This window comes from Betta splendens, chromosome 16 (assembly GCF_900634795.4).
Source record: "Betta splendens chromosome 16, fBetSpl5.4, whole genome shotgun sequence".
NCBI lineage: Eukaryota > Metazoa > Chordata > Actinopteri > Anabantiformes > Osphronemidae > Betta > Betta splendens.
In genome coordinates, this window is record NC_040896.2 from 9,268,531 (window position 1) to 9,293,791 (window position 25,261).

Genomic DNA, 25,261 nt, shown 5'->3' on the forward strand with positions numbered 1-25,261 from the left:
GCGAGGGGCCCCTGGGTAGAGTCGGGGGAACCTGGCGTCCCCGTACACCGCCGCTCGCCAACGGTCAGCGTATCCAATGGGCTTCTACCGCCACGGCACGAGCGAGCCGCTAGCTAGCCAGGCTAGCTCGCTAGCCAGGCTGTGGAAAGTGGCTGGGAGCGAGCGCAGGAGCTGTCAGGACATCATCGCCGCAGGGTCACCGAGTCCAAACGAGTCCCCACTCCGGGCCAGGCGGCAACAAAACGGCATAAATGCCCGTCTACGGCTCGGAGACCGTCGGGGCTTCTGCGCTAGTTGCTTAGCTAACTGGCTAGCGGGGCTGGTGGACACTTGGAACTGACGACGGCTACTTTTGCGGCGTCAGAAACAGCCGCGGTCGCGGCGCCGTTTCCCGAACGACGCGTCCCAGCGGCGCCGGTCCACGCAGCGCGGATCCCACCGTCCAAGTCCCGCTGTCACCGCCGGCGTGCGTCCACCGACTCGCGTCAAGATTTTTCCCGTCCGGTTGACAGATCAACTCTGCGGAGCTTCGGCGAGCCAGCTAAATATGGTGAAGTTGCTTTTCTGACACCGACAGGAAGAGGCGGGCGCAGCGGCCGCGGACGTCAGCGCCATCATCTCCGCCCACACCTAAAGGTGAGCCCACGTCCACAGCCCTTAGAATAAACAGAAGGATAATAGACGGGCTCCTCAAGCGAGTGAAAACGAAAAGCCACGCAGTTAATAAAAAACAAATTTATTTTCATTAAAAAATAACCCTCCCCAACAGAGTTCCCATACTATCACATACAGAGCCAAAATAGTATGCTTCCATGTCCTTTCATTCAAATCTATCGGGAAGTGCTATGACAAGGACTGTTCTTGATCAGTGGCTTCAATATTGCTTCGTCAGATAGTGAGGCTGTGAGGAGAGGAGCGGACTCTCTCCTGTGTCCACATGATGCATTTCCCCTTTGCAAGGTGCTTTGTGACTTCAGTGAGTGAAGAACTGCATCTGGTTTCAGCGGCGCTGGGAAATGCCCCCAGGCTATTTTTTTTTTTACTTTTAAGCACAGAACGAGGGTTTGAACACTGTCCCCAACTGTGAAAGGCCCGGCAAGTGGTGAGCCAAAATACATAACAGGTTAATATTATATATTTATATATACAAATCACCTTGGACACAATGATGGATCAGTAAAACCGTGTACAAAGGCATTTTGATTATGTAACTTCATAAACATGATTTAAAAATCAAACTTATCTGATCTCTAATCTTTTGATCCCCTCCATCTCGAAGGGGCCCTGACCATCAGACAAGATTTGAGGCGCTTAAAGGGCAACTGAGGTGGAATTTTGAGACCGTCTCCACAGTGCCCTCTTGAGGATACACTCTTTGACACTAGTCACAATATTCATATTCATAATGACAAAGGAAAGAAAGCAGTCTTTATAACCATTACACACGGAGGCAAAACGACTGACAGGCAGTGGTGAGCGCAAGGCTCCTACCTCTAAGAAAACCAAAATAAGGTGGCTCAGAATATCCTGTCATAAAAAATAATCACATGCATTTTTTTCCATTAATCCAGAAAGTGACTAGATGTAAAAGGCAGGGTATATTAAATAGTAGCAAGAGTTGTCCCACCCTATCCAATGTAGCAATCCCCTATCTGTGCCGCCCATGCACACAGAGCACCAATGGGGACCGGCTAACACGAGCTAGGGGATCAGAGCGGGGGGGGTGCTGCAGGTTAAACTAACAAACAGAAAGTGATGGAAAGGCAATGGGTGACAGTTTGGCCTTGAGGGAAACAAGGGGACAAGTGCAATTGAGGAGGTTGGTTTCTACATGCTCAGAAAGAGACAGAGGGTGTGTGCTTCTGCTGTCCAGGCTGTGAGTTGTAAATGCCTGCAGAGGGAAGAGCATTCTGTCAATGCGGAACAGATGCAGGATGTGTGCGTGTGGGTACGCGGAGGAGTGCGTGGCTGGAAGTCGTCGTTTGATACATGCCGATCAGCAGAGTGATCGGGGGCAAGGTCAGGTGCTGAATTCAAGTTCAGCTTTGCAGCACTTAAGTGATCACAGGTTGCATTTGCCTGTATTCAAATCTACTGAGGAGTGTTGACCTTGCCTATTGCCTTAGCTACCGCTTTGTTCTGAAAGCTATGACAATGTAGGTGTGACGGTTTCAAGGTAGTTTGTGAGTCAAGCCTCATGACAGACAAGAAATAAGTAAAATAAAATAAAAAAAAGTGCCTTGTACTGTATATCCTAAAAGAGCAATGCGCACAGAGACAAAAGATTATCTTCCTGTTAAGTGCCCCTTTCTTCCATTGGTTGGCATCATGTTTGGCTGGTTAATAATGCTGGTTTAGGTGCATGGGGTGCAAGTATATTTGATACACTCTATGCAAATGGTCCCTCTATTGTTACGCTAAGCTTGCCACTAATGGCTAAATCTCTAAGGGACTGGCCATCCAGCGCAGAGAGTGCGACGGGACCTCTCTCCTGCATCTATGATATGCTACACCTGCGCTTTCAGCTTCTGCTAGTAAAAGACCAGAAGGCTGGCCTCACATGTACTAACGCTTACGTGCAGGGCTGGTGGCACCTACATGCTAACACTAAGTGCTAATGTACCATACCTCATACTCTTCAAGGCTGTTTAGAAAATAACATTATTCAAAAACATTAAAAACATGAATGTAGTCCATGATAACATTGAAATGATACATGTACTGTAAGTGTGCGTGCTCAGTACCACTCCTCTGGAGGATCCCCACACTAAAGGGGCCTGGAACACTGGCATCCGGCATTTGGATGGGTAAAGAGGCAGCATCGTGGTGGCAGTTTAAAAAGTGTTCAGGATTTTTTTTCTCTATATCGCCTACTTCTTCCCATCCATATTGCATACTTACATATGTAGGAGTGTGAAGGTAGCGTACAATACAATACATAATAATACCCACGTTTTAAAAATTCAACATAAAAAGAGCTGGCAATAGTCCTGGTAAAATAAAAACAACAAAATGACAATAACAATAACAATAATATTAATAATAATAATAATAATTATTATAACCTTTTGAGTGCATGAGGGTGTAGAGTGTGCCTGCGTGTTACAGGTGATGGGACCTTATGCTCCTGCAGTTAGGTGAATGGCTGGAAAGTCTGGGGAGTATGTAGCGGGCAGTCACTAGGAACAAGGGACGAGGATGAGGTGGTGCTGCTGGGCTGTCTGCCAGGTAGGGCTGAGGTGGGAGGGTCGATGGTGCTGAAGACTGATGTAGCTCAGGCGAAGTACATGGTCCTCAGGGTGTCATGGTGAATCTGAACAGCTTTGGCCAGTGCCTGGGGGTCCCGACCGTTGCTCTGACCAGACACGTGGCTGCCTTCACCACTGTAGGGAAACACGTATTTAATATATTTAATACAAGTAATAAAATTTGTCCTCAATGTTTCTAAAAAATATATATAAAAGGAGAAAGTAGGCCAATATTAATTATAAAGCCTTTCGCAGAATTTTATGAGCCACAGGAATGACACAGTAAAACTTGTGTCATTCCCGTAGGTCATAAAAATCCCGGAAAACTGAAGTAGCCAGCTGTGAAAATACAACATGATGACACTAACCTGTCATGTTCTTTGTCCACCAGATGGTAGCGGGCGCGGAAGGCCACGAGACGGGCATAGTATGCTGGAGCTGGGATGGAGACCGAGCGGGTACAACGCACGTAAGTGTGGCACAACTGGTAGGTTAGAATCTGCAACTCGTCAGCCGTAAAGCGATTGTCGTCCCAAAGGACGTAGTAGTGAGACGGGCGGCTGGTACCCTGGAGACCGGCAAATAGAAGACAATGAAAAGCAGATTAAACACGCAAGCAAACAAAAACCCAGCAGCAGAAAAGCCTGTTGTTTGTGGGATTACTACCTGTATGCCTGCATGGCTGCACAGGTAAAAGTCAAACTCAAAGGGATGAGTGATGCTGGTGTCCACTGTGGTTCCTGCAGGAATATTCCCACTCTTCCCAATCTATACAAAGAAGATCGTTAGAATGTGTTAAACACGTGGCTTTTTTAGACTGAATTGTGTTTGAGTAGAAGGCTCACCCTTTCAGACTTATCAGCACAGAAGAGGCGCGTGTGGTGGCGCTTCTGAACCACGATGTAAGTGATACCCGGCTGATAATCCTTCTCCAGTTTGATGCACGCATCTCTGATGGCCAGGAGCTCATAGTGGAGAATCTAAATACAAGATAATGCATTAAAGTGAACTCTATAATAAGTACATTTTAACAACTTTAAATAATTCCACTCAGTTTGAACCCCACTTCACTCCATACCTGCGGCAACTGTCCCTCAGGAACTCCGTCTCTGTAGAAAATGATCCTGGTGGGCTTGAATCGGGTCGACTTGTAGAACTGAATCAGCAGTTCACGCACCATATAAGACAAGTCTTCAATGATCTCCTGTCTGGGCCTCTGGACTCGCACTGTGGCACAATACCTGCTTGGATGAGCATCCATACTGCCTACCACCTGGAAGAGGGAGGGGAGCATGAGGGAGAGTCAAAGTTTGCCCACCAACATTTTAATAGTATTGAAAAGGATGCCATTGTGCTTAGGGAAGTGCAAAAAACATTGAGAGAGAGAAAAAGATGGATGAAGAAAAACATTTGAGAAGCCATGTACATGTTACAGCACTGTTCTCTAAATTAAACCAGAAATTCAGGGACAACAAGAGATGAGAAACAAATATGCAGATATAAAAATAATAAATAGCTACAATTAACTTATATACTAAAAGTCTAATTGTGTATTCAGTTAAGAGTAGGCAAGTGTGTACTTGTACTTCTCTATTTTCCAGCAACATGAAAGTGCTGGAGGGTCAGCGTAATCCTTTCATCTGTTCTCCATCAAACCCTTTCACTGCACTACAATCACCATTTTCACCCATTTTCTCAGCCAGCAGGACTGAGACAGAGACTCTCCGATCCCATCTCCTTTCTGTGACTCAAGCATTTGTCATGGTTGCTAGGCAACAACCCGGCCAACCACAGTGGAGCCGAGGCCAAGGGCGGCTGAGAATTGACGTAATTTCCTTTTTGAACGTGACTCAGTGATGAGCCATTTCTTTGCTTCATCTCTCACCAACTTCGCTCTCACTATTTTATCCCTGAAACAAAACATCTACTCGATTGCAAAGGTTTCTAATTTGCCATCAGTTTAATCAGAATATAGAAAGCTGACTTTGTTATCATCCATGATATGAATGGCTTACAAAGGCACAGGCTGTTGTGGATTTATTGTAATTGATTAATAAAGTTAAATAATTACAACCTGTTCTCTTCCCTTCGATTAATTACCAGGCAGTCACACAGAACAGACTGACATTAGTCAATAACTGACAATATTTAAAGAGACACTTTTTAGTGTTTAAATGGCCATATGTCATCAGAGATGAACTGTGCTCTGCCTCACACACTCTGTTAGTGGCTGTGGGATTTTCTCGAATCAGCACGTGCGTGTACCAGGACCAACCAGTGTCACCAGGCAATGGTTGCGTTTGCTTATCTCTGACATGTTGAAGTTATTTGCATAATTTACATGCGTATGTTGTTTTATGATTTACTTATAAAAAGGAGTGCCTGTGTCCGCGGGCTGCCGTGGGAAAAATCATTTAGGTTTTTTTTGGAGGATGTACTTTACATTGTTATTCTATTTCACCTAACTCAATTTAAAATCTATGTTTTATAACATTTTAATGGCTTTAAACTGATCCAAAAAGAACCTAATGTTGCCTCTTGGCTGCCATTAATAAAATGCACACAACTAAAAAACACAACTTTTCACCAGATACTTTTAATCCTGTCGACAGCTGCTGTACTTCATGCAGCTGTGTCCAACACAAACAGAAGCCGTAGCCAGATAATGTCTTCTATTTATGCTGACGTGCTGATTTCTTAAACTTGAAATAAAAACACTCCTTTCTTGACCCACAATGGCCATATTTTTCTCCTGAAACACAGGGGTAATGACATGCCTTCCTACAATAATAGTGATGTTTAATAAGGTATTAGTGGCCTGGCTTTGTGTGTGTGTAGCAGCTCGTTTCCTTCCTTTTCCTGAGCCTGTGGTGTTTAACGAAGGCCTTCCCTTAGAGACTCACAGCAGTAATGGAGGGCTTCTTGCCGTCACCAGCAGGGGGATGCGTGACGTCTGCTCCCAGGAAAATAACCGGCTGCTGGAACACCGCTGACCTGAGAGAATGAACAGAGGAGGCGATATTGCTTATGATGGGTATCCAGGGCTGAGTAATACTATCGTTAAAGGGATGAATTGCTGAGATGTGTAAAGATAATGTATCCAGCTAGCCTTCAATTCATTTAACTGCAATGCAACAGCATATTAACTATTAGATGGTATTTTTATAAATCAACACATTTCATACACTTTTATATTTATTGAAGGACTGCTACATAGAGTTATACTAGTCCATCAGCAGTCAAACGAACTAACCGTTGGTGAGGCACCAGGATGTTGTTGATGCCTCCGAGCTTCACATTAATCTTGAGGCAGAGGTTGGAGAGAGTCTGAGGAGACGTCTTCACCACATTCTTCACCTGAACACACTGGGTAGCCATGCCCAGCAGAGTGTCTCCCACACGCTTTACCTCCGCTGAAGGGAGCAATTTACAAAGGATGTGCAGTTAATGGCAATTTTGAAGACATTCTTTTTAATGTTCAATCATTACTCAGCAAAATCAGCATGTGTAATAATAACTTACCATACACAGGAGTTTTTCCGGGTAGGATGACAATGATGAGCTGCAGGCCAGAGTATGTGTTCTTCAGGTGTCTGAACATAGGCTCCACACTGTCTGCCCCCTGGGCGTATTTACAGAAACATGGCTGTCCCTGAATGGGCATCCCAGCATCCTTTGAGATCTTACGCAGCTGGTCTGTGAAGTTCCTGAGTGAAAGACAGAAGTTTGAAAAGAATTCCTCCAAGCAAGCTAATGATGCTAGCTAGATGTCGTAATGACTGTACTATTAACTGTGTGCCTTGTCTGCACTCCTGTACTTACTTGAGCACCTCTTCTCTGCACTGTTTCTGGGGCGCAAAGCAAGCAATCGCCCACACTTTGATTTCAATGCCATTATAAAACTGCTTCCCTCTCATGTCCCACACTCCCTGGTTGGGGGTCGCTATAGCACGGTTCTGTGGAGGAGAGGATTATACCACAGTGTTTCAATGATACGTCAGAATCAAAGGTCTCATTGAATACATGAGTCGTGCTTTACCCGTCCTCCATACTGCAGGATGGGGGCCGGGAGGACCCTCCCCGTCACCTCAGCCATGTCATCTTTCACCTTGATCCCAAACTCTTGGATGTATGGGTCGAGGTTAAAATTTGCATTCTTCATCTGTGGAGAGTGGGAATTGTGTGATTTTCAGTGTTCATTACTTCTACCCAGTTGTGTAGCCTCCATCCACCAGTCACTCTCTACAACTCACCAGTCTGCTAATCTCCTCTTGTCTGTCAGGCGCAGATCGAGCCGTGGCTTTAATCATAGTTGAGGTCTGATTATCCGTCAGTTTTTTAATGCACCGTTGACCTGCTACAATGTTACACACCTGGAACGAGTAAATACACAAGGGTGTCAGCAGGTGCAGAATAATTTACAGTAAAAATGCTCACATAAGAACATAACACGTGATTTGTTATTGTATCACAGCAACATCCTTCTTGACCCATCCTCACCTCCAGGGGTAGGTAGGTATGCTTTTGCTCCTGCCCCACCTGTAGACAGGGCAGGTGGGGGTATTTTAGCTGCAAGTTGTACTTCTGCTTGAAGTACTGAGCCACTGTACATTCTACTGTCTGCCCACTTTCAAGCTGAAGAGGAAACCTGGGAAGAGAAACATGAATGATTTACCCAAGCCTCTGTATGAAACAGTTTAATAAACTTCATTTCCATTTGAATCCAGGTCTGAATCAGGGTTTTGTCTAATGGTCAGATAATTTATTGATTACATTTCACTTACTAACTTGTCATTCTGTGTTGTGTGAACACAAAAAGGTTTCACCAACTGAGTGATCTTAATACTCACGTCTGGTGGCTGGCAGGACGTCGGGTTACATTGCATACGCGATATTTTCTTTTCATTTGTCCACAGTGGGTCACTTCCACCTTTAAACCTGCCGACAATAAACACGGTGCAAAATAAAACAATGTAGACACAAAGTCAGACAGAATAATAAGCAGCTAAGTAAATAGTATATTTTGATATTACAACATGGAATATAAAAAGAAAACAGAATCTTTTGATTGCAAGATGAGTGATGACTTAGACAAAGACACGGAGCTGTAAAAGTGGGTCCCTCATGATGCTTGCACGTCACGCTAGTTGCTAACCTTTAATCTCCTTGGTGAAGCGGACCCTTTGCGAGTCAGTGAGAGTCTTGGGCTGCTCGTCAATGTTGCGAATATCCAACACCTCACACATGAACTCTATTACAGGCTGGGCTTTGTAAAAGGCAGTGGCAGACACTAGAGGGAGACAGAGAGCAGTTATAAGTTCACACAAGTCAGAAAAGAGCAACTTCAAACCTTCACATACTATCGCAAGGATGCCCAGATGTTTATCAGTGAGATAAGTAAAGATGATACAAAGGGCTGCAGTCGCTTGTAGTTATTACATTAATAATCCTTTTGTTATGTTCAAATTGGACTTTTCAGCTTTTTCATCCATCTGTTCTCACCCAGTCATTCACTGTCAGGAAAAACACTGAGATCACTGCCTGACCACACATTCTCTGCTGAGCTCATCCCCACTGACTCACCATCAATGTTAAGCATCATCTTCCACATAGCGGGCCGTACAGACTGATGGAAGCCAAACCAGACCTCCCTCCCCCCACCCAATGGGTGGTAGTATCCTTCAGGTGGTGAGAAAAATGAACGGCCCACTGGAGTGTACCTTATTGGAGGAAACAAATAAAATGATGAATGCCCAGAATTCAGAGCATGACCTCAGTGTGACTTCATGTCCAGGAAGGTTGATGTCTCATGTAGGAGGTTTTAGAATAAATCAAATCTGGTAAACACAAAAATCTGGGTTTACAGATAGCTTAACCATATTTACGAGAATATTACTGTTCTGACAGACAGGTTACAGTTTCCCATTGCTAAGCATTGTTCAGTGTAAATGTTCACACAGGTCTCAACTAGCAAGTATCTTTTGTTTAACGACTTGCATCCCTGAAGCAATGGTGGTCTAATGTAACTGAATGGAACAACCCAGATAACCTTGGTAAGATACACAGTTACAATCTTAAAGAAATGCAACCTGGCAAAGCATGTTTTCCACTCTGCCTTCAAGACACAGGCTATGAAAGTATTCACACTCCCATAAGGTGAAAAACTTGGCCTACAGTCTCTCCCATCAGCTTTGGAAGCTTGTAACTCCCTTAGATGAGTCACTAGATTCCTCTGTTATAGATGACAACTTGCTTATAAAACCTTACAAGTGGTAGAATAGCTTCAAATGCATTCCACCTGTGTCTAAGTGTCGTGTGCTCGTTGACGTTCCTAGGACACGTACCTCATAGAGGCCAGGTGGCGCATGGCCACGTCGAGGGCTTGGACCGAGTCGAGGGGGACCTGCAGCCGGCCGCTGACCAGAGTCTCCTGCAGCAGGCGCCACGACACCTTGGCCAGCCAACGGATTGACACCTTAAATATTCGGTCCTTTCCCTCACCTGGAATGGTTACCTCGAAATCCACCTGGAGCGTCACACAAAAGACAGACAAGCTGTTACTGAGGAAACTCAAACATTATTTTACATATCAAATTAATTCTTTTTTTGACAAGTCCCCAAAAACAACCTATTTGTCATTTATGCCTTATCCTAACTAAATACTAACCTGGTGTACTAATATTACCATTACTGTGTATAACAAGTAACAACATAGAGCTCAAGTCTTGGTGCAGACATATGTGCAGAAGTGGCCTATATTGACCACTTATAGATGTGTTCTGCTTTGTTTTTATTGTCCTGGTAGGATCTGTAGGACCTCTGCAATGCAACTGACTGGACTAATCATAACTGGTGCAGTCTGTGTTGCTGCTACACATCTGGGAAGAAACACATCAGGCCACTACACTACTAAGTACAGTACCAACTCGTACCTTCTCACTCCCAATCGGAAGCGCTAGCACCGTGTATATGTTCTTCTTGCCATCATACACTGGCTTCCTGTCACCAAAAAGCTGGGGCTTGAAGTGTTGCACCATGTACTCCACCACCTCCCTGTATGAAGCGGGACACAAAAACTCAAAATATGAGAAACAAAAAGGACTCATCTCTGCCAACTAAACTCGTCAGCTATAAGATGCTCTATATGATTAGCAGAGGGGGCGTATCACTTAGGATGAATATCGATCAAGCAGGATACAGCTGGTGGATGCAATACCTCATCATCACGGGGGGAGAGGCAGGAACAAAAAGAGATAGGGTGTGGACAGGGGGCCACCTTTCAGTGCACGGTGCCTTGGCCTTCGTACAAGTGTGGGGGATGAGAAGTCCTTGTAAAAGAAAAGGTTAAAGGCCTCGACCTCTGCATGCCTTTGACCCTTTGTCTTGAATTTTAAGGCTGAGGGAGACTGAAACTCCAACAGTCCTCTCTAAAAGTATGGGAAAAAGGCTACAAGGGCAAAGTCTCCGACTTGTCGAGTTTATTTTCATTAAATGAAGAGCTGTGTTTCTAGTATTTGTGTTCACAACACTGAACACAGGAAAATAAAGCATGCGGGCACCTAGTTTGGTTTAGTCATAAACACGATGGTTTTCTAGTTATTCCTGTCATGTTCACAATATGTATTCATACATCTTCAGCAAATACACAAGACAAATTCAACATTTATTAATGTATCAGAGCATAAATTTAAGTGTCAGCAGCACGTGGCGGAGCTACGTCTAAATACAAACTGATGCCTCTCCCTAACGAGGAAGTGGTAAAGTTTCCATCAAGGTTATAGAACAGTTTATAAAGACAGGAGAACGTGCATATTATTTTCCTGCTCCTAGCCTGACACATAACACTAAGTGCAAACAAAGATGACCGTGGAACATGATAGTCAATTAGACCTGGTTAACAGTCATCCTGCGGTTAAGAGCATCAATTTCGGCGTAGAGCTGGAACTGAGAGCAAAAGTGGAAATGACACTTATCTCTTGTTAAAATGAGGAATTCTCATGAAACAAATGTGATGAAGCATATTTGCTGTGCTGTGGTCTTCAGTCACCCTAGAGAACATGACCTAAGTGGAGAATGCGGACTGCACACTTGTTTGTACATGTTGATAATTTATTGCAGGAACTGAGAGAGGAATAAATGTGAGAAATGACAACAATTTAGATTTCCTTGCAGCTGAAAAGACAATAAAACAGCCCAGTACAGTCTGGTTTCAAGACTATTTTTTTAAAATGAAGCTGAGGTTGTCTGAACCTGTAGAACATACCAATATAAAAAGTAATAGCAGCAATCTGAATTACATTTAAGCAGTAAATCTACTTCATTTCACATTTAATAACATTTTAAACTGCATGACGCCTATTTTGTTGCTCACTGGAGTTTTCCATCCAGGAATATGCTCAGAACCCTTTCCAAAACACAGGCTTCATCCAGGTTTGAACCTTTTTGAATGAACCCACATCACACACACAGAAACCCAGCACATTCTGCAGCACAAACGCCAGCTAAGATGAAGGGGTCAGGAAGTTAGACTCACTCTTGACCATCTGTCCAGTTCATCTATGAGGCACAGCTACTGCAGGAAGAGCCGACTTCCTCCTGGTTAATAATCATAAACCTGATGCTTCATTTCTCATTGTGCACACATGGTCTTTTGAAGCCTTTTCCCTTTAAGGCCAATCATGTATAGCGTGTAACTTTATTATCTAATATTTTGCAGGAGTGTTTATTAATGCAAAAACAAGTCAAGACATGCTCACAAGTTGAAGCGCTTAGCTCTGATTGCAACCGACAACCACAAAACGTGTTAATCAACAGTAAAAATAACAATTGAGCTTTCATTATATAAATTAATCTGTTCGCACAGCAGACAAGTCAGCTGCTGGATGATAATAAACAGACAAGGGGTACAAAACACTACCTGTTGACCCGCCGAGGGCACTTGTCAGGCTTGATGTCCACCTCATAGTGATAGACATCCATCTTTGGGATCTCCACCTCGAAGTAATTGGCCAGCAGCTTGATGGGCTTGCCCACGGTACCCATGCCTGGCCGGCGAGGGGCATGGAACACCTGCTGCAGGGGTGGGGGGAAGACCCCCATGGGCACTGGACACAGAGAGAAAGAACAGCCATCAGCAAAGACAGGTAACATATGGTTGGGAGCAAAGATGGCAACAGTGGGCGAAGTGGACGTGAAGTGAGAATAAGGACAGAGAAAGAAGTGGGAAAAGCATGGAGTTGACAACGGAAGTGGTTTGAATAGCAGAGGACAGGTAGGAAGGAAGCGGTGAATGGGTAAAAGGTTGGAAGGAAGTGGGGCAGCACATGAGTTAGATGTTGTAGAGAGGTTGTTGGGGTCAAGAGGAAGACAGGAAGAAGGTAAAAAAATGAAAAAAATAAAAAAAGTTAAGCCGTGTATTTAAAAGGTCCAGTGAAAGGGAGAGAGGTTGTAGAAATAAGATAAGGGTTCCTGGAGAAGAATAATGAGGAGGAGAACAGCTAGATGAGGTCAAAGGAGAACGGACAGGCGAGAGAGGGGGAGGATGACAAAGTGTGTTTAACCCGGTGGAGAAAAGGTGCAAATTACAAGAACGTAGAACGACAGACGTTAATTTACAGCTCGATACAAACTATTTACACAGATTTATGTCCATTCTGATTGTTTCTCACATCAGTATTAGTTTACAACAATATTTTTATAGTTAACACAACAAGTCTCTATTACTGTTCTGCTGTATAACTCAAATGACTGAATAGTTATGGTATTTTGTGAAGCAATAAAACATTTGCTGGTTCCAGCAGCACCAAGTTAAGAAGTGAATACTATGGTTTCCTTGGACTGATGAACTAACTTCTATAACAAATGATGGCATCCAATATTTCTTTAGAACCATTTATTAATTCTTTAAGAATATAATATAATTTGTAATTACTACAAGAAATGAAATCATAATCATTTGCAATGGTAAAAATGTTTGGAATTTAAACATAATTTTACTTTTAAAGTAAAATTATGTTTAAATTATGAGAGTGTTGGCTTGTATCTTCTAAAGTTACTGGGTTGTTAAATCTAAATGTGCTTATCAGTAACTATTGATGTTTATGGCTAGCCTCAAATTCAAAAAGAGAAGTCTGAGTCAGTGTAACAGAGGAGTTCTTAAACTGGGTGCTATATGTGAGGTTCACTGTGACTCCTGCCTGAAAGGGGCCCAGTGCTTTAACCTCTGGGTCTCCAGAGAACAGCCCTCCTCCACCACAACAAAGACCCCAGCTGCCCTGCTCCGCCGTCTCTCTCACACACACACACACACACACACACACACACACACACACACACACACACACACACACACACACACACACACACACACACACACACGTGTACAACAGAGGGCGCGCCCCTGCTACAGCCAACACACACTCACAGGGGGCCCCCCTCTACATTCCCAGCCTCACCATGGAGACACCACGGCAACACGGCATTGTCATGGATATCAGGGGACCTGTGTGTGTAGGGCTGTTGGAGAAGATGAGGGAAGGCAGGGTGCCACTGTGGTCACGCTGAAGAGACTGTGGCCTTTTTGATCCTGTCCTGGGTGGTTTCCCACACCGGGCCAAGGTGTCTGGGTGTCCCACACTGGAAAAGCCTCACTTTAGACAGCTGCTATTGAAAACCCTGGGTTCAACACATCCACCAACCACAAATGCCAAACAAACAACACGAGCATCGTTACGCAGAACACATAGAAAGATGCTCTTAGTGCATGTGAATGCGTAGTATCACTTCACTGAAAACACATCTGACAAACACGATAAACACAAACTCGGCCTTTGCTTTGGCCACGCGTATGACGCACAAAACGGCACGCACGGGTCTGTGTGGATATGCGAACGCACGCAAACACACACAATGACAACCGTCGCCCTCGTGCCAGTAAAAGGCAGATGGTGAGAAGTGCAGCCAGTGTTCTCACATATCCCAAGACAATAGCAGTCTTTCCCTGGCGGTAAGACTTAAAGAAGAGCGGTGGTGCTGCATCACGACGTGTAGACGCTCACAGCCAACTGTGTTTACAATGACATAACCAGCATCAAGGCCAAGTTACATGGAAAGTACCACTTTATAGCTTCATCTGCTTAGTGGTTTTGATCGAAACTTGGATTCATCAACAGACTAGTGGTAACTTTTCTCACTTCAGAAACATTTGCTCCAAGATATATTTGAATGCATGTAAATATATTATTATTAAGGCGTAAACATCAAAACTGAGCCTTCAAAATTCCAAGAGATGGAGCTTCAGTGGACAGCAGCTCGTAGATCAGAACAGGCCCAGAGCGTGACTGAGAAGGAACCGACGATTCCGTATCAACTGCTGTGGCCAATCTCGTTCGCTCTTTAAATAATTGGCTGTTGACCACAAGATAAACATGGAAATCAGCTCAGTCTTGGAAAAACACCACACAATGAATCACAACACTTCAAAGACAAAAGCAGGCATTGAGATGAGGGGGGACCGGCGCTCTTCCCCTGTTTCAGACAAACCAAACAAGCCTTTTGAATTGAACCCGGGGTTCAGAAGCAGGAATGACAACATAATTCCAATCTCCGGCCTTGAGACATTCAGGGGATTTAGAGACAGTTGCTAAGGGTCAGAGTTTACATCATTATCTCTATACAAAAACGCGTAACCAAACTCATCCATACATGGACCTCAGACTAGGGCATAAAGTCCACGCTTCATTGCACCTGCTCAACACAGACACTGATAAGGCTGCAGGTCTTGAATGTGAAGCAGGCTGGAGTCAAATACAGCAGGCTCCTCGTGCTTAAAGCCGCTTGTGTCATTTCCAAACAGCAGATGTGCAGGTATCACCGCTGACGAGTATTTTTGGTTCCACATCAATAATTCATCCGTCTCTGCAGATGTGAGCGCGAGCCTTGTGGCCCCAATCTGCGCATGTGAGGCACAGGTGTTAGAAGGCCACCTGAGCAGCGTGAGGACCCACAGCCCCGTGGAGGAGCGGGGAGCGGGGGGGCGGCTGGTCCGCCGTGCGCGGCGCAGCCAGCTGCTACTGCCGCCGCCGCTGCCGCTGGAAGGCGGGCTTCACCTCGTCCCTCCTCACCGAGGTTCCCACGACCTCCCTGCCCCCGCGCATGGCTGGGGATATTGTCAGCGCTCCAAAGGGGCTCGCCTGTGGCTATAAATCTGAATAAATAACAACACTTTCGTCCAACGCGTCGCCCGTGGAGCGTGCAAAGGCAGCGTCCAACTCCCACCTTCCCCGCCGGAGAGGCTGCGACGCCGCGGACGGGGCTGTCACCAAGCCCCCGTGAACATCCCCGTGATGCTAAGGCCGGGCAACGGCGCCTCGTGTCCTCGGCTGCCGCGCATATCTGCACCCACGACTCGGTGCGTCCGCATTGGTAATGCGTTAATAAAACACCAAAGTAAAAGTGCACGTACCAGCGCCAGACGGTCCCGGCTCCATCCCATTCACTTAGCCGCGCGGGTAAAGGCAAGCTAGTCCGGGGCGCTGTGGCCAAACCGCCGGCCCCTTCAGGCTGGAAGCGTCTCAGACTTCCAGCCCCCTCCTCTCGGCGTGGAGTCTTCTCCCCTCTCGTTATACCCCCCGGCCCCTGCCCCTACCAGAACCCCCCAGACCCGCAGAGGAGTTAGTTACGGCGATAGCTGCCAGCTGCCTGCCCGTTGACCCTGGAGCTAGTTTGTGCAGAGCGGGAGCGCGAAGCCTTCCTCCTCGGCGCCCGTCCTTCCCGGGCCGGCGTGGTCTCTGGCGGCGCCGCGGTTCAGCCGATTGTCCGTGGCGCTGTGGTTTCGTGTCGGTCTGTTGTGCTCCTGCTCTCCGTTCAAGCAGGATTCTCCAGCGGAACAAAAAAGGCCAGCCCCTCACCCCCCAAAATCTGAAACTTCTTCTTTGCCATTAAAAAGTGCAAATGGACTGTTTATGAACTTACTGTCACACCCCAGAGGCCGAAGAAGGAACTGCACCACAGACGCGCCAACAGCAGATGGCATTTTTACATGAGGAAGAGTTTTATTTAACCACAAATTTATGTTGCATTATTCTGAATTAAATACCAAGAAATATATATGGTGACAGGATATACAGGTATGTGTTCGCCTGTATAATTAAGGCAGTGAACACAAGAATTTGTATAGTCTATGGGGTAATAAAATAGTAATAGGTAGTAAATATTAAAATAGTAGATTTTATTATGTGAATCCTGCATAGTCGTTTTTATTAGTACCCTTTCTACATTGAAATAAAAAACGTTTTTAATATTGTAACATAATTGTATGTTGTTTATTTTACATATCAATAAATCGTTAACGCTCAACAACTCTCCTGAATGCGCTGTTCATCCACATATTTTGAAAATCTGTTGCCTCCTAACAGGAAGTCGTCATCACGTCACTTGACTCCAACACGGAAGAAGTCGTCATCGTAAGAGCTGTGAGTTGGAAGGTCTGTGAAATGTGATAAAATGACTGTAATTCCGTGCGTGATAAGGCATGTGATTCAATAGTTTGAATGAACAAAGCAGTTGTCGTCAACAGTACGTGATCTCTGGCGCATATTCGTCGGTATTTCTGCTTTTTCCGACCTCACAGCTGTAAAGTTCATTGCACGTCTCGTGAGCCAAGCTGCCAGTTAACGGCGAAATCAATCACTGGCTGCGTGTGGAATTAAATCATCTCGAATGACAGAATCGTCAGATTATGTCAATGCTTCTGTCTTTTACGCGCATTGCATATCTTATTAAAACAATTTTAACCCCATTTTTTTAGCCCGTAAAGTCTAACATGTCGTGGATACGAGAAGGTGATTTGAATCTGCTGGAAAAGATTTCAGCCAACGTCCTGAAGGTAAGCCCCGTTCTGTACACTAGTACCGGTTTCTGCTGTGCACCATTCTACTGCATAGGTCTAAAAAACATTTTTTCAGTAATCTGTTAAAAAAATCTCACTGCAATTCTTAGGTAGGCCTAAATGATCTCCAGTGTTAATTAATAAGTAACAAAGATACTAGATATTAATGATAATCTTTTGGTTTTAACTGCACAGCCTGAGTAAAATAAAATTATTAGTATCAGTGATTCTTATATGTAAGTGCTGTATTACTTTATACAGTAATGGCTAACTGGTGATGTTGTTCTTATCATATAAAGCAAGCAAAGAGAACTGATCTTTCTCTGTGGATGATAAAGTGATAATGTCCTGATACTAATAAAAAACATTTCTCTGAAATATGAATGCACATGCTGAGGTGATGTACACCTTTGCATAAAAGTAATTGTTTTAAGAAATTATAAAGAATCTTTTCTTTGGATTGTATCTTGTTATATTCACAATATGCAAATATAATTTCATTTTCTGTCACAGAAAATTTGTTTTATACAAAAAAATATAGAAATGATTTTGATCAGTTTTTGAGTTGTTGATTTTAGGATGTTGGCAGCTGGTACCACTGCAGTATTAACCTTGTTCTAATGTAAGTGCACTCCTATGGGTCTTACCATTATGAGCTTTATTGTCTTTCTCAGGCAGGACCTATGCCTAAACATGTGGCCTTCATCATGGACGGTAATCGCCGCTTTGCACGAAAGAAAAACATGGAGCGCCAGAAAGGGCACACGCAGGGATTTGACAAACTGGCAGAGGTGAGTCTTTGTCTTGTCTTGGGAGGAAAGATGTTGCTCGTGTTTGCATAACCGTTTGTCCTTTCCTCGCCAGACACTAATGTGGTGCAAGCACCTGAACATCAAAGAGGTGACAGTCTACGCCTTCAGCATTGAGAACTTTAAGCGCACTAAAGACGAGGTGGATGGGCTGATAGAGCTGGCAAGGCAGAAATTCATGAGACTCTTGGAGGAACGGTGAGCTTCAAATGGAGAACTCTGGTTTAAAATGTTTCATTGCTTTGCTGTTGCTCATGGAACAAGTCACAGTTTGTACATCATGTGAATCCCAGCTTCCCTAAGTAAAGTCGAGAGGAACCAAATGCAGTGGTCATTCACTACCGTGTAGTTAAAGTAATTCCACATCTATCCAGAACTGCATGTTTCTGTTTCTGACTTTGCAAAAATGACTTTACCACCTTTTTGAATGGATCACTTTTGTCCCACAGCATGGCATGTTTTAAAAGCTAACCATTAGATTAGAGGCTAGGAATGACAGAGGAACCTGTCATTAGCAGTATTCTTCCAACTACCTGTAAAATATCCTAGTAGCTGACAAGTTACACAGTAACATAGACATTCCTGTGTGTAGAAATCATTGTGCGTATCTGTGGGATATTCAACAGACATGTTTCAACAGCTATGTTTAATTTAAGCGCTCTTCTTGTCTTTCCTGTTCTTTTTCATGCTGATTGGTTTTGTGTGCTTTTCTAAGTGCCTTTTCTTGGGCTTTCTCTGTAGAGAAAATCTGGAGAAGCACGGTGTGTGTATCCGGGTGCTGGGTGACTTAAATATGCTGCCGCTTGACCTTCAGCAGCTGATTGCTAAAGCTGTGATCACAACCAGGGCTCACAACAGGTATATTTACAAATGGATGCTCCAGCATCTTCAGTGATTCAACTTCATCATTTGCCTATACAGATTTATTAATGCACATTATGAAATCATTATGCATATGCTTAATTTGCAGATGTTTCTTGAATGTGTGTTTTGCCTACACGTCAAGATATGAAATCACTAATGCAGTCAGAGAAATGGCTTGGGGAGTGGAGCAGGGCCTGATCAAAGCAAGGTAAACAACAGCCCAGACAACATAGAGCTAAACCGTCTATAGTTTTTTTAAAATGTGACATAGTATGAAATCAAAACCTAAAAATGAGCTTTTTGTGTGTATCTCTGGTTCTTAGCGATGTTTCAGAGCCGCTGCTAAGTGAGTGCCTGTACAGCAACAACTCTCCCAACCCCGATTTGCTCATTCGCACCTCTGGAGAGGTGCGCCTCAGTGACTTCCTTCTTTGGCAGGTGAGTAATAGAATGATTGTTTTCAAAATGCAGTAACTGAAGATGAGAACTGAAGTATCTTAAAGTCTAAAAACACAGAAATCAAAGCACTGGTTTTACCAGTAGTAATACTCACCAACACAGAGGTCACATTTGCAATAAGACAATAAAGGATGTTGTGTATTTAATCATATTTTCAAACACTTATAACATCTGCCCTGAGATATTGATTTTCTCTTCTCTTCCTTTTGTCTTCTTGCATTCTGCAGACATCTCACTCATGTATAGTGTTTCAGTCAGTCCTTTGGCCTGAGTACTCTTTCTGGAATCTGTGTGAAGCCATTGTCCAGTATCAGTTAAATCACAAATCCATTCAGGTGAGTCTTTAGTTTGTTGATTATCACCAATATAAAAATATGCACTGGGCTTACAGGAAGTGTATAGTTATTTGTTTTCCTTTTTTTAGTATATTTGTTTTCCTCCACAACCTAAAGTGTTAATTCAACTCCTGTAAACCTGTAGCTTCCTAAAGCACTGACTAAGTTGCTTTTTCAGTGTAGTTGTTACCAGTCCAGTTTTCCTGGCTTTGTCTTATGCCAACATTTAAACATAAACATCACATGATAGTTTCTTCTCTTATGCCCTTTTCTTTTCCCATTTAGACTATTTACATTGTTTGTTACAAATGATGCACTAGAAATCTGAGATACTGGTAATCAAACAAGTTTATTTGACCTCCCTGATTAGGGTTGATTTTGATATACAACATTACTAATACAGGAGGTAATCAATCTAATATGTCTGATTTATTTTGCTGCTGTTTCTGTTGCTAGTAAAAATTACTGAATCCTTTGGTTGAGCGACTTAAAACTCAATTATAAAAATGTTGTAATTTGGTAAATGAAGGAGCCAAAAAGAGCAGATTATGGAATACTAGCAGAAAACAAATATTTTTACAAACACATTTAATGACAACAGCTCACAGAAGTCTTCATCAACATTAATGAAATTTCATTTTAGTAAATTCTATATTCATATAAAACAAACATTCATATAAAAACATCAAACATCTGTCTTGAAGCCAGTTCTACATAGATCATTTTCTGGTGGTTTGCCTGTGTTGAAATGCAGAAAGCCAGAGACCTCCATCGAGAGCATCAGGCCTTACAGCAGTTAGAGGCGGATCGAGCCTGTGTAGCAGAACACCTGCAGCATCATGGGAATGGAAAACCTGTCGACGCCCAGAAAAGACAGGAGGCTCTGCTGCACTACACAGCCTGTCGGGAAGAACGCATTCAGGAATTCTTAGGAGTGCTGAAGCACAAGAGAGACTCATTCTTTAATGACTTATCCAGCGAAGAAGTCTAAACCTAGATATACTGTGAAGAGCAAACCCCATGTTGACTTGGGGATGAAACCTCTCCTGTTCTCTAAAGGGCTTCCATGGAAGAGGGAAGAGGGAGAAACTGGGAATGGTTTCATTTAGTTACTGATTTATAAAAGATGGGAGGGAAATTTTACCCCTATGGGGCTGTAGATTTGTGATATTTATGATTGTAGGTTAAAAAGTCTAATACTAACGCCTGGTCAAGATGTAGTTAAATAATTTTGTAAACTGTTTGTAAAATGCATGCAATCGTTTGAAAGGTTGTATTCTACAAGAGAAACCCATGGATCCAACACCCAGACCGAGAGAATTTTGGGGCCCGTGGACAGTGGCTTTTGTTGAGTGTGATGTTGTTGAAATAACTAGATTTTGACCAGTTTCCCTGAATGGAATAAAGTGATTACTGTATGTTAGATATTATACAGCATTTACAAGTCAGCTCTTTGTGTCTACATACCACCATCCAACTATTGGGCTTCTTCACCCGCTACCTGAGATGATTTGCAGTGTAATAGGTCTAAACATAAGTCATAAAAGTCACATGCATTCACTTAAGTACCTAAATAACCATTTTAGCTATTTGCTCTTTGATCTTGTGTGCTTCTATGTTACGATGGCACGTTCAAGCTTTTAGATGAGGAAATCTTTTTTAAATGATCATTTTGACTACTTGAGGCACTTACCTGAGTATTGCATTGCCTAGTTTTACTTTTTCAGTGCAATTTGGAGGAAGGTTATTCCAGTAAATTTAAAGACACAAACATGCAAACATCAGCAGATGCAAAACATGAGCTTAATGGATACATGAAAACATGATGCATAAGGAAAAATAATAATCCAAGCATATTATGGCATCATAGTACAATACATGTAAGGCCTATTTTTTTGTTTTTGATATACAATATATAACTGAAATATTACATTTACTCAATATATTTACAGGACTAATATTAGTAAGTAATCATAACATTAAATTAAGCCCTGTATAGTATGAACTCAAAGAATTTTCCTTACTATTACTATTACTATTACTGTGCTACATTGTTTGCATTTATCTAACGGAGGCTGTTGTAAATTTAGTCGTAAATTTACAGTGAATCCATATGAGGTTGCTAGTTGCTTTTGACCAAAACAAACCATCTGCAACAGTACAATGTTTGACCCAAATAGAGTAAACTAAAGATGCAGCCTCATGAAATAAGACCCGGAGCCACTTGGCATTTGGTTAATTTATGCAAATTTTACTGATTCTGCAATTAAGGTTTATTTTTAATGAAGACCATTTTATTAACGTGTTGAAATACGGTTCCCAACCTTCACGGGCCTTGTGTTATGTAAAATAAAGTGCTTTCACTACAAGTCGGATCGACGATAAAGCTCTTAAACAGCGCCCCGTGTGTTACTGCGCAGTATTTATCGGCTGCCTCCTGCCTCTTTAATAAATGGGTGGTACCTCATGCCACGTGACACCTCATCAGCCAATGGCAGGCGTCGAAACACAAAACTGGTTCAAACCAGTTTCGTTCTTATATTTCAGTCTATAAACTACAAAAACATTCGTTTGCATTATACATTCGCCATTTTACAGAGCGACTGTTCGGTTGTCGTCCGTGATCTCTCGGAAAAAAGTCAGTTTTAACGATAATAATTTTGTGAAATTTTTGTGCAGTTGCCAGTAGCAACATGGCCAAATCGAAGGTAAGGATTTTTTTATTTAATTTTGTTTCGACTCGTTGCATTTGCCTCATGTTAACTCGAGGTTGAGGGTAGGCAGCGTTTCATATTTCTGCATCAGACGAACGTCATCATCCCTAACAAACGCCACAGCAATGGCGGCCTGACGGAGAAAACCTGTCTAGGCATCCTCCCGTTCGTCGACAAATAAGCATGGATATTTTAGCGATTAAAGTTGAATTATTATCTTGTAGCCTCCTAGCAGAGATAGTTAGCGTGCATGGTGGTTGTGTTGCGTCGTGTGTCAAAGCAGTCGTTGACATTGCGCTGTTCAAAATTCCTGGCAGCGTCTTGTGTTTTCTGTCCGCCGCTGTCGTTTGCGGGAAATGTTGACATCCTGAGCGCGACGGCAAACTTTTGCTACTCGCTGTCAATGGGCAACCACCGTATCAACATTATTGCATAAGTCATGTGTGACATTAACTGATGGCGAGGGGGTTATCTCGCAATCAGTAAGTTTAAGTACAACCTGCGAATATAAGGAAGGAGCGGGGGGAGGGGAGGTGGTTTTTAACAGTGTTTTGAATAAAACAAGTTCATCTTTTTGATGCGTGTTGCTTTCGGACGGATTTAATTGCTCGTTATCCAGGTTAAACGATTTAAATGTCAAGCTTGGTGAATTTTATTAGCACCAGTGCGCATTAGTGAATGCAAATGAATTTATCTTGAGGGTTTTAAATTAACACATTTTTGTACTATGCGGGGTAAAATTTGCATCTATTTGTTAGACGACCTTGCACTAGCGTCTCACATTTTTAAAACAAAGTATAAATTTTTAATAATAACAAATCGTAATAAATTATGAACTCTAATGTAATTTTGATTTGTGTGCAGTCTCTGCCAGCTTGCGTTTGAGTGTATTTGTGGCAGGTCCAGATTAGCAAACTAGTAATCTTATCCGTTTGCCAACAGCTGTCTGTCGCGCGCACTGATACAAAACAAAGGAAGCTGTCAAGGCGCCAAAGCGGTGTCATGGTGACAGCACCGTCCAAGTTTGAATTCAAATATGCGCGGGAAGTTCTTTGTGAAGCTTTTGGAAATGGGGTCTTTTCTGTTGATTTTTCTAGACGCATTTTTTTTATCAGAAATGTTTAACAGATTTCAATATTTTATTAATTTTCATGTTCTAATAATTTTTTTCCTGTTTTTTTTTTTTCTTTGTTTCAGCAACCTGTTTCAGCTGGGGTTTGTGACAAATAATTTATATATTAATTAATTCAAGTGTTTTTGACAGATGTGCACACTGTATTTAATTAATAAGGAAAGTCCGTTTTCTTCTCTCCTGTCAACCTTTTATAGCAAAGAAGAACTTCCCCACGGCTTGCCCTGGTAAGTTTACTTTCCGTAAGCAATACGTTCTTGCCCATTATATGGACGTTTTTTTGTTTGTTTGTTTGTTTGTTTGTTTTTAATGCTGCATTTTTGGATTTTACGCCAACTTTAATTTTTAATGAAAGCTTTATCACAACCTATATTTTACTTTTATTTTGACAGGCGGAAGTAGTTGAAGTCGCTCTTTTCTGCTTACAATTAAAATTAATTATTAAGTGTTAACATACTCGCTGCTAGTAGCTGTTTGTTTTTGGTTTTTTTTTATGCTGTTTTTTTCTTATTTATATAGACTAATACCTAATATTTTAATACCTACATAATATTTTTTTCTTGTTTTGCAGAAGCCTAAGACTACACCTGCAGAGACCAAGAAGAAAGCTGCTGCAAAGGTACGAAACCTTCTTGATCTCAGCACAACTGACTGCGACTGATTATTACATTCGTGCTCTACAAGGGATATCATTTAGTTTTGTTCCGGCAAACATAAATGTGTATTTTATGTGTTTATTATTTCTATACTTGTAATATTATTGCATGGTTAGTAAGCAATTGTTACGTTAATTTGTAGAAGCCACCCAAAGCAAAGAAGGCCAAGCCAGCTGAGAATGGAAACACCAAGGCTGAGGTTAGTTCAACTATAACTCAGACATGTTGCTTTGTTTTTAATATTACAGTAATATACATATGTTTAATAATAAATGACTAATGCAGATGTCACAATTGTGAATTGGTGAGCAGGAAAATGAGCGTGAAAATTTACCCTTAATGCCATAACTAGAGTTGCTTGTGACATCACTGTTCTGTTTTCTGCACCCAGGAGCCAAAGGCTGAAGCCACCGAAGCCAAATGAATAATGGTTGATGTGCTCACTCTGTGTACTTGGTGATTGTACAGTTTTAAATAAGTATTTTTTACCAAGTTTTATATTACAAATGTCATTTATAGGTTTGTATTGGGCTTGCACTTGATGTAACAACTTTGTTTTCACATTCATATCCATTTTAAACGATTACCGTCCATATCTTGTAGCCGTGGCATTTATAGTTTGTCTAATCCTGTTTTTTATTGTAAACTGCTGAGTAATAGATATTTTCCAAAAAGGTTGGATTATGAATTTAAGTTTAAACATTATAAAGGCAGCTAAGGTATATTGTTAAAATTAAAAATTGCCTTTTATCTCCTTGTATCTTAATGTTAAGCTAACAAAAATATAAATGGTTGTTTTGAAACACTGTTTGTCAAGACATAATAACTAGCCAGTGAAAATGCCACAGAAAAATACTGTTAAAGGGTTAAAACCATCCTAAAATGAACGTGTGATGTGAATCTGGTCATTTGATTAAAAGTTAAGTTATGTTTTTATTAGGGGAAAAGAAGCTTTTTTTCTCATTTAAGTGGTTGATCTAAATGTTCTTGAATAAAAATTTTCAAACTGTCTGTCTGTGTCACTGGTGTGAGAGAACATTAAAACAGCAGCAAAAACTTCATTTAAAAGAAATATATATATGTGTGTGTATATGTATGTATGTGTGTGTATATATATATTTATATATACTATGAAAAACATACTAGTTTTAGAAAT

The 25,261-nt window shown here is 42.3% G+C and overlaps 2 protein-coding genes and 1 long non-coding RNA gene across 4 annotated transcripts; 2 read left to right on the forward strand and 1 right to left on the reverse strand.

Moving 5' to 3' along the window:
• The first annotated feature begins 494 nt into the window (after positions 1-494).
• Positions 495-11,449, forward strand: LOC114842511 (uncharacterized). Its single transcript, XR_003783441.3, has 3 exons — positions 495-636; positions 3,640-3,717; positions 9,584-11,449. It is a non-coding gene; the product is annotated as an uncharacterized LOC114842511 (long non-coding RNA).
• Positions 721-16,198, reverse strand: ago1 (argonaute RISC component 1). The gene is made up of 19 exons (XM_029128080.3): positions 15,712-16,198; positions 12,166-12,352; positions 10,181-10,301; positions 9,593-9,774; positions 8,832-8,968; positions 8,404-8,538; positions 8,099-8,186; positions 7,749-7,896; positions 7,502-7,621; positions 7,288-7,410; positions 7,071-7,204; positions 6,771-6,955; positions 6,502-6,661; positions 6,152-6,242; positions 4,327-4,521; positions 4,094-4,228; positions 3,915-4,016; positions 3,617-3,816; positions 721-3,383 (listed from the first exon to the last, which is right to left on the reverse strand). The coding sequence occupies exons 1-19, from the start codon at positions 15,734-15,736 to the stop codon at positions 3,275-3,277; spliced, it is 2,577 nt and encodes an 858-aa protein (XP_028983913.1). The 5' UTR covers positions 15,737-16,198; the 3' UTR covers positions 721-3,274.
• A 441-nt stretch (positions 16,199-16,639) lies between these two features.
• dhdds (dehydrodolichyl diphosphate synthase) lies at positions 16,640-25,116 on the forward strand. Of its 2 annotated transcripts, none has more exons than XM_029129838.3 (14): positions 16,640-16,720; positions 17,056-17,133; positions 17,811-17,927; positions 18,001-18,143; positions 18,687-18,803; positions 18,916-19,017; positions 19,133-19,247; positions 19,496-19,603; positions 20,358-22,311; positions 23,515-23,532; positions 23,647-23,676; positions 24,021-24,068; positions 24,248-24,304; positions 24,497-25,116. In XM_029129838.3, the coding sequence occupies exons 2-9, from the start codon at positions 17,071-17,073 to the stop codon at positions 20,592-20,594; spliced, it is 1,002 nt and encodes a 333-aa protein (XP_028985671.1). In that variant the 5' UTR covers positions 16,640-16,720; positions 17,056-17,070; the 3' UTR covers positions 20,595-22,311; positions 23,515-23,532; positions 23,647-23,676; positions 24,021-24,068; positions 24,248-24,304; positions 24,497-25,116. The 2 variants fall into 2 exon arrangements, with proteins under 2 accessions (XP_028985671.1, XP_028985670.1); XM_029129837.2 differs by having other exon boundaries at positions 16,641-16,732.
• Positions 25,117-25,261: the final 145 nt, after the last annotated feature.

Bases quoted from the DNA above. Each gene is read 5' to 3' on its own strand.
- ago1 (XM_029128080.3), bottom strand. From the start codon at position 15,736: ATGGAGCCGGGACCGTCTGGCGCTG. The intron at 9,775-10,180 runs GTACGAGTTGGT...GTGACGCTCCAG, and splicing joins TTCCGATTGGGAGTGAGAAG to GTGGATTTCGAGGTAACCAT. The intron at 3,384-3,616 runs GTTAGTGTCATC...GTTTCCCTACAG, and splicing joins GTGGACAAAGAACATGACAG to TGGTGAAGGCAGCCACGTGT.
- dhdds (XM_029129838.3), top strand. From the start codon at position 17,071: ATGTCGTGGATACGAGAAGGTGATTTGAATCTGCTGGAAAAGATTTCA. The intron at 18,804-18,915 runs GTATATTTACAA...CTTAATTTGCAG, and splicing joins ACAACCAGGGCTCACAACAG to ATGTTTCTTGAATGTGTGTT. The intron at 19,248-19,495 runs GTGAGTAATAGA...TGCATTCTGCAG, and splicing joins GTGACTTCCTTCTTTGGCAG to ACATCTCACTCATGTATAGT.